Consider the following 9574-nt stretch of genomic DNA (forward strand, 5'->3'; position numbering starts at 1 on the left):
CCTAAGTGCTTGAAACTATTCGTTCACTACCTCGCCCACCATATTCACTACATGCCTATTCTGATTTACTCTTTGGACTCTCTATCTCCAAAATGAAAATTAAACTCGATATACACAGTTTTACTCCTACTAATTTTTAACCCTTTACTCTCTAGTGCTTCCCTCCATTCTTCCAGTCTATAATTCACCTTCTCCAGACTCTCCAACCAACACTACATCATCTGCAAACAACATGCACTTCACTTTGTATACTTTTTGTAATTTCGTCTATTACTAAAGAAAACAAGTAATGACTCAATGCTGAACCTTGGTGCACTCCAACTCCAACTCAGTTTCACCAATAAGGCTTTTTTTTTAACTTTTGTGATCGCTCCTTCATACGTGTCTTCAATCATATTTACATATGCCTTAGGTAAACCTTTCTTCATCAATGCCCATTTCAAAACCTCTATAGGATCACTATCGTAGGCCTTTTCTAGATCAATAAAAATCACACATAACTTCCTTTTTTTCTCTCTATACTTTTCTATCATTTTTCTTACACAAAATATCGGCTCCGTTGTCGACTTGCCGGGCATAAAACCAAACTGATTCTTTAAAACAGATGTCTCGCCTCTAATCTTTAAATCAATTACCTTTTCTAAAATCTTCATAGTGAGATTCGTAAGTTTTATTCCTCTATAGTTTCCATATTCCTGTACATCTTCTTTTCCTTTGAAAATTGGTATCACATAATTCTTTCTCTAAGCGTCTGGAATTTTTCCTCCGACTAATAACCTGTTGAAAAATCTCGTAAACCAGTTTACTCCTAATCTCCCTAAAACTTTCCAAGCTTCTACTGGTATTCCATCTAGTGCTTTTCTATTTTTCATTTTTCTAACATCATTCCATATTTCTTCTTCTCTTATTAAATTGGCCATACCTAAGTTCAATCTTCATTGAACTCGCACTTCCTCGCTCAAAAATTTTTCATTTAACAATTTTTCAAAATACTTTTTCCATCTATTCATTATCTCTTGTCATTTGTTAACACCTTTTTGTCTTCGTATTTTATGCACCTCACATGTAGTGCATCTCTGATTTGTTTTTCTCTACTCTGAGCTAGCTTGTACACTTCAATTTCCTTTTCTCTTGTTCCTAATCTCTCATACAACTCATCATATTTATCGAATTTTGTTTTACTTACTGCCTAACATACATTTTTGTACTCAACCCAATCCTCTCCTAGATTTTTGACAAACTTTACCCCAGGTATTTTCTTTGAAATTATGGCTTGTTCTTCCTTTTCCCACCACCATGTTTGTTTATCTTGTGGAATTTTACCTCTGTTTTCACCTAATACATCCTTAGCCACACTTCTTATAATATTATCCGCTATACTTTCCCACACTTCGCTTATACTCCCTTCTAAATTCACTATACCTATCTCTCTTATCTTCTGTGTACATACTTTTTCATTTTCACCACCTAATTCTTGCTTCTTTATTTACTATTTCTCTTCTAGTCGCCCTTTTTTATTGTACCAGATCTCCAAAACCATAAGTCTATGCTGTGTTGTCACACTTCCTCATGGAATTACTTTGAAATCCTTACACTGTTTCGCATTACCTCTTCTCACCATAAAATAATCTATTTGAGACTTATTCCTTCCACTTTTATAGGTAACACAATGTTCTTCTCTCTTTCTAAAATATGTATTCACAATGGCCAAATCATACGCTGTAGCGAAATCAAGAACTTTTCCTCCTGCATCATATCTGAGACCAAATCCACACCCTCCATGTACTCTATCGTAGCCAGTTCTATCACAGCCTACATAACCATTCATTTCACCACCAATCACAATTTCCTCTACTCCGGGTATTCTCTATATTACTTCATCCATCCTCCTCCAAAACTCTTCTTTCTGACTTTCCTCAGACCCTATTTGTGGAGCGTAAGCACTAACTATATTCCATACCTTTTCTTCCACCATCACTTTCACAACAATTACTCTATCGCTTTTCATGAAAACCTCTACTAGTCTACTACTTTTCCTATTATGTCTTTATCTCATATTATTCCTACGCCATTCTTTGTATTTGTTTTTCCCGAGTAAAAGATTTTGTACCCTTAACCAATTTTCTTGCTTTTCTCCCTTCCACTTTGTTTCTTGCATACAACAGACATTCACATTTATTTTCTCCTCCTCAGAACTTCTGCTAATTATCTAGATCTACCTTTCAGCGTTCCCACATTCCACGTATCATACCTCACTTTAAACCTATTCTTAGTACTTAGGCATGGATCTATCTCCAAAATTTATGATGCTTTCCCTACACTGTTGACATCACGAGCATTGGATAGCCCCACACATAAGGTTGATTATCTAAAACAATAAATGTCGACCCATTTTGATTCTCTGAATTTATAATATGATGGGACCAATAATTTCTCAGCATCTACAACTTCACTTATTTCATTATAGAAACAAAAACATGCATTTAAATTCAATACTAGTAAGCTGGGAATGGGCGAATACCGTGCTATGACATAACTAAAATTATTTTAACCACCTTTTTACTAAATTTATATTTCGGTATTTATTTGTTTGTTTATATTACCTATACAGTATTATTAATTATTTATATTGGCATATATGATCATATGATCAAAACCTAATCTTGATAATATCTATATTCTATATTAATTATTATTTATTAAAGTCACGATTGGTGTTCACGCATTCTTGCTTACGATGTGGATTAGGCCTAATGGGGACACCACAATAAAAAAAACGCGCCTTGTGTAATACCTCATAAACGACATGGACGACGTAATAGTATGTCGTTTAACAATTAAAGGTGGTGAGGAAAATTACACAATACTGTATTAGAATTTTACAATAAAATATTTATATCTAAGGTTAAAAAATTCAACACAAAGTTTTCGACGAGGTTTTCGATTAGTTTTCCTTCAAATAGCTTTAGAGAAAACTTTAGTGTTATTATAGAAAATATGATACGAGCATCTAATTTAAAATTTTTACAAAATTGCGCAAATAACGATGATTTATACTTCAACGAATTTAAATATTTGCTATTATTCAAAAAAGTATAAGCCGTAGATATTTGAGAATTTTACCAGTCATTTAGATTGACCTTATCTTTACATACTTTAATTTTCAAAAGATTTCACCTATTTTAAGGCTATTTATAGAGTTTTTTTTTTATCAATGTTGATAAAAATTTTTTGGCTAAGTAAAAATACTTGAAATTTTAATTCAAAGTTTTTTTAAGTTAGTCTTATAGTGATTCAAAAAATTATAAGAATTCATAAGCACAATTTTAATTTTATGCACAAGTTCAAATATTAATAAAATTCGTCAAAATCATGAATATTTGCAAATAATTTTGTATAATTAGCTTAGAATTGAAAATGTAATACAAGGTTTTCCTTAAGTTTGGCTTACAATAGTTATAAAAGAAGTTGATCACTGACCAAATAAAAAAAAAATTATCTTAAGCTTAAATTTTCACAAAATTAAAAATTCACGGGTAAAATTACAATTTACTATCAAATATCTAATTTTAGATTTTTGTTAAAGGTAAAAATTACTAGTCGTAAAAACTTGAAATACACACCAGTTGTTAAATTGCCATTTTCTGTACATGATTTAATTTTGAGGTATTCAGATTTCAGGTCATTGGTCATTAAAACATAAACTACCTTTTTCACCACCCACTGGAATATATATCCGAGGTCCACTTGTTACCTACTGTACAGCAGAGCATTACACTTGACCGTTTTTTTTTTTTTTTGTACGAATGCAGTCAAACACAAGTTGACTTAAAAGTAAATGTATAATTTATCTATTAGTATTATGGTATTTAATTTTAATTTTTTCATTTTGTGTAGACTTAATATATTGTATGGTTTATTGATTATGTATATCTATATTTTTCAGTATTGTCATTTTAACATTAAATTGTATTTAGATTAAAATATATATTATATACTGTTATATATTTTTTTCTCATCAAAATTACTAATTAACAACGGAGGCGCAAACTAATTCAAATTATGGGGGGAAGGAAGGACAAAACAAAAGTATTCAATACCCACTTATTAAAAAAAAATTTTGGAGTACTCATTTATGTATAAATAATAATAAAATGTATCAAATACAAATAGAAAATATAATTTACATTGTGAGTTAACAGTATGAAGGGGAAAAGTTGCCCCTCCTGCTCCCCTAGATTTGCGCCACTGATTAACACTATAGTAAAGTGAGAGCAACAAGAACTTACAGAGGAATAAAAATTGGTAAGATAAGTAACTTAAATATCTTTTGCTTTTTTTCTTGTATAATATAGTAAATAATTTTAAACTGTATAACTAATTAAAATGTAAAATAAAACTTTTAAAAATGTATATACTTATATATTTTTAAATTTAAATTATTAACATTATCTTCAGTTTTGTATAATTTCTTTTACCCATCATAATTAACTGACCATAAAGGAGGTAAATGTTTTGGTTTCATTGTATCGAGGAAATGCTGTCTCCATATTGCTTTTAATTCACTTATTGCATCTCGTTCCAAAAAATGTTTTACTACTTTTTCTGCAGCACTGTTATGTTGGCAGTCATTTTCATACCTTTAACAGCATCAATTTAGTATTTAGGAAATATATATGTATTTAATTTAATTTAATTTATAAATACTAGTTCTCAGTATAATAGTAATTATTAAATATTTAAACTATTCTAAAACTGACTTTATAGATTTGATGGTGAGTAAAGTTTCAAGAAATGTATCAAACACTCGATTTGGTTTCATATTATATGTTTCTGCAATTTCCAGTCTTAATTCATTTGCTATTTTATCTGGTAATGAATGTCGAGATTTTAAAAGAGTTTTAGCAAGACTTTTTGATCTCATTATTTTCACATATGCTGGAATCTAAAATAAATAAATATATTGAGAGTATTGAAAACAACTTTTGGCTTAGTAAAATTACTTTTTGGTTTTCATTAGGATTTTGTTCTTCAATTTGACATATATTAAATATTTTTTTACGTATTATGAAATCAAAAGCATTTGATTTGATATGACACCAATAACACAAAAGCAATGTATCGTGAGGTATATGACTTTTGTATTCAGCTAAAATGAAAATTTATTCATGTTAGATAAAAAACTAAAAATAAAATTTGAAAATGATACATACTTGGCATATGTCGAACAAATTCTTTTGGTATGATACTTTTCTTGCGAAAATGTTCGGAACGACCACAAACTGTACAAATATTTTCCCGAGGAAGAACAGAAAAATCGTCTTTTCTATTTTTCAAGTCAGCTGGGAAGTTAAGTCTTATAGTTTTTGGATCATCATTAACCAATTTAGCTAAACCTTGAGATATATACCTATATATGACAATGCAAAGGGTATAAGTATCTACTGTAAACAATGGCTTATTATAATAATTAGTGCAATACTTAACCAATCAACTTTTTTATGACTACAAGTTGACATCACAGTTCCGTCAACATTTTCCATCAAGCAATTATCATACACTTTAGTAGATTTAATTGTTGAAGTTGAATATGAACGAACATTAGATTTAGGTTTAAATTTTGTGTTTCCATTACTTCGAACATTTTGATATGGTAGATCTTTATAATTAGAGTATATATTAGTAACCATATCCCATTTTTGTTTGTCTGATAAAAATAACCAATTCCACCATGATATCTATTAAAAATGAATATACATACATTGATTCAAATATTTTTCTGTAAAATTACTTTTTTATTTCTCAATTGTTCAAAAATCTTGACAGCTACATAAGCATCCAATGCTGCATATTCAGTTTGTCGATCATTCAATTCTTCAGCTTCCCAATCACTAGCTCGAACTTGCCAATCTTTATCCAATGTACATCCCAGCAATTTATACGCAAGAGCTGCCAAACTTCTTTCTTCTACACAACATTCTTGAGCTAAGTATCTTAAATCAATGCATCCAGATACATTGATATTATAATCGCTCATTAGTAGATGAGCATCGTCCATAATAGCAACACCAACTTTAATTATATTAGAGTTGCTCAGAATGTCCTAAGTATTTAATAAAAATGATCAATATTAGGTATAATGAGAAGTTTAAATTTAATTGTGCAGTATTATACCTACAGATAAAGATGATGGAATAGTTTTGAACTTAGACAATCTAATCAAAGAACACATTCCATTGTTGTCAGAAATTTGTAACAATGCCACAGGATGACGAATTCCATTTTGTGTCACCCATTCACAATCTAGTCCGAGAATTGGCAAGTAAGTGGTAGATCTAATTATGAGTTATTTTTATTAAATTAATAGGTAGATAGTATAATTAGTTAAGTAATATTTACTTACTTTTCAAATTTGACAGCTATTTGTTCACATTGTTCAATTGTATCCACAATATCAATTTGTCGAGCTCGTAATTTCATATATGATCCAAGTAATGGTACTCTTGTAATTATTTTAATCATTATTAATTTAAATACAGAAAAGAACATTTTCACTGTTACATGGCCATTAAAATTTGAATTAATAAAAGTTGATGAATTAGTATTTACTTTGCAGATGGTAGAAGCCTATGTTTATACTGTATATATATTTTTAAAAAATAGCAAGAGCTATGAAAGCTGAAAACCAAAATGTCCAATATCAACCATCGATATTTTTATTTTTTTTTTAACGGTTATCATAGATAATATATATTATAATTTGACTAGTGTGATGATAGAATAAATACACCTTGTCACATTCACATTGATAGTACCTACTTGTGATAATAATATTATAATATTATGTCACGGTCTTAACTCTTAGATTAATGTAGACTGTAGTCATCAGTCATCACAAATTCACGTAGTATAGGGACCAAAATGAGGACCGTTGTAACTGGTGTGTGGTATTTTTTGAACCTTGTACCTATATTACAATTATTATATTTTACTTTAGGCTTTTGACTATGGTATTCGGTAGATATTCACTATAATCAATGGTAGTCTGTAGTCACGACTCATAAATGTAATTCACAAGAGTCACAAGACACGAATTGAACACGACAAAATAAATTTGTTTTTCCAACTACGAAAGATTAATAATTAGTTTTCCATGCTGGTCTATAAAACAATTTGACTAATTTAGATATTGTAGGTGTCGTATATCTTTTTTTTGGTCGTACCTAAAGGCGTGAGTAGCAAGAGCAATTCATGTTCATTATAGAATACCATTATAGAATTATATAGATATTTGCATAAATAACTCAGTTTCCGACATTGCCCCACCATTATATTTTATTTTGTTCAATTATTGTTGAATTATCGATATCTATTTTAGAACCTATTTTATTTATTCAGATCATTTAAATTCTTTTTAACAATTTTTAAATTGTTGGCTTTTCAATTATAGTATTTAAACAACTATACAAGAACAAAATAATACTCTTATGTAAAGTTATAAGTATTAGTAGATTAACTATTAGTTTATAATAATTAATGTTTAATAAATAATAATAATTATCATTTATCTGAACTCTGTAGTGGACAATAAGTAATATTTGACTATTGAGTGTTTCACGTCATCTTTATGTACTAAAAAAAAAATAAAATATGTACATAGAATGCGGTATTATGATATAATTAATAAATAATAGGTATTTATAGAGACTATGGAATATAGATAGAGTATAGAATATTTTATAGTCATTATAGGTAAGGTAAGAAAATATTAGTCTTATACTCTTGTTTATTTAAATAGTTAAACAGGCAGTTGATGTGTAGTGCATAATATAAAAATACCAACTACTTACGACTCAAAATTTAATAACAGCTTTCTGTAAAAACTGTAAAACAGTAAAATAGGTTCATAGTGTAAATAGATTCATAATAATAAATATATATGTAAAACTTTTAAGTTCCCACGAATAATGTTTTTTTAATTATATAACAAAATAATTAATGTAGTTATTTATCCTTAAATAAGTAATTTCGTCAAAATTGAAATTAAAATGTCTATAAAAATGATTACCTTTATATTATATTCATTAGATTTTATGGTTTTAGTATGAACTACTTATGAAAAATTTTTTATTAAATATTCATCACTTAGATATAAAAAGAAAAGTATTTACGAATTTCTAACTACAAAATAGATTGGAATTTTTTGAATTTTGACCAGTTAGGAAAGTACCAACTTCAAATGCATATAAAAAAAATGTTCCATGTATTTCAGAAAAATTTTTGAAGCATTTTGTATTGATTTTTTAAAAAATTTAGATGAATAATTTTTATCAACATTTATAAGCAGTTAAAAAAAACTAAATAAAATTGAAAATTTGTTATATCTGTAATAACTCAATAAGAGTTGAAAATTCTGAAAATATTATCATAAAATGAAAATTTTAATATGAACATTTGGTGAAAATTTCAAGTGATACCTACTGTTACTTTTTATTTTGAATATATCAAAATTTGTTTAATAAAAAATGATTATTTTACGGGAAAATTGTGAAAAATGGAAAGCTGCATTATACATAATGTTATTGTTATCTAAAAGTTAATAAATTACTATTTATTTATATAGATTATAGATATTAATCAATTTTAATACATACAATACTGATACTGAATTACTGTGGTACCTATCGTACTTATCATTTGTTAAAAAAAAAAAAAACCATTAGCTCATACGACAAAATATTACATTGTCATTATAAACTATTTTAATGTCGTTACCTATTACCATTGATTATAAATAGTATAAATACTATTTATAGCCGACGCTATTTACCTATATGAATCGCGCGCGGCCGCCCGGTGTTGCCGTGACGACGCCACCACGAGAGATGGGCTCAACTGTTGCGCCAGGGCTTATCGCGATTGCGACGGCGATCACGTGCGTTTCGCCATTAGCTGGCGGCAAAGACCGCGCCGAAATTTCGCCATTTCGAGTGACGGCGGTGGCGAATGGTGAGATTTTCGCTCTCGGTCTAGTTTAAAAAATCAGATACCCATGTTTACTTATTTTTTACCTCTCTCCCGTATAGGTACTTTATTTCCCAGTTTCCCGCCGGTCGCGCTCTCATTTACAAAACACCTCTATACGTAGGCACACAAACGTATAACATATTATAATGAAATATTATATATATATAATATTTTATATGCACACAAAATAATATATTATATATTTTAATATTCATAAAATATCTGGTGCCGAGTGCGTGTACATGGATGTGCGCGCGTGTATCGCGTAGTTGTCGTCGTGTACGAACGCACACTTAAAGACGGGAGCAATGCATACGAGTATATACGACTATATACGAGAGCCGAGAGGTTGCACAATATAATAGTAATAATAATAATATTTCGTATATATCGTACGTTGGTTTCACGTCAACATTCCCGTCGCAGCCGCCGGCATTCCGCGCATTCTTCGACATACATATATACATATTATAATACGAGGCGGAGCTCGAGCCGTAACAAAACATTTTAATATATAATACATATATATATATATAATACGAACGTC

The 9574-nt window shown here is 29.2% G+C and overlaps 1 protein-coding gene across 2 annotated transcripts; it reads right to left on the minus strand.

Annotated features, from left to right (window-relative positions):
* Window positions 1-3377: 3377 nt before the first annotated feature.
* LOC114121750 (exonuclease 3'-5' domain-containing protein 2) lies at window positions 3378-6753 on the minus strand. Of its 2 annotated transcripts, none has more exons than XM_027984200.2 (8): window positions 6404-6753; window positions 6179-6335; window positions 5792-6103; window positions 5488-5738; window positions 5214-5410; window positions 5004-5149; window positions 4761-4945; window positions 3378-4640 (listed from the first exon to the last, which is right to left on the minus strand). In XM_027984200.2, exons 1-8 carry the CDS (start codon window positions 6547-6549, stop codon window positions 4475-4477), a joined length of 1560 nt encoding a protein of 519 aa, XP_027840001.2. In that variant the 5' UTR covers window positions 6550-6753; the 3' UTR covers window positions 3378-4474. The 2 variants fall into 2 exon arrangements, with proteins under 2 accessions (XP_027840001.2, XP_050057373.1); XM_050201416.1 differs by having other exon boundaries at window positions 6179-6303; window positions 6404-6549.
* Between the last annotated feature and the right edge of the window lie 2821 nt (window positions 6754-9574).

The sequence above is a fragment of the Aphis gossypii genome, chromosome 2 (genome assembly GCF_020184175.1).
Source record: "Aphis gossypii isolate Hap1 chromosome 2, ASM2018417v2, whole genome shotgun sequence".
NCBI classification, from domain to species: Eukaryota; Metazoa; Arthropoda; class Insecta; order Hemiptera; family Aphididae; genus Aphis; species Aphis gossypii.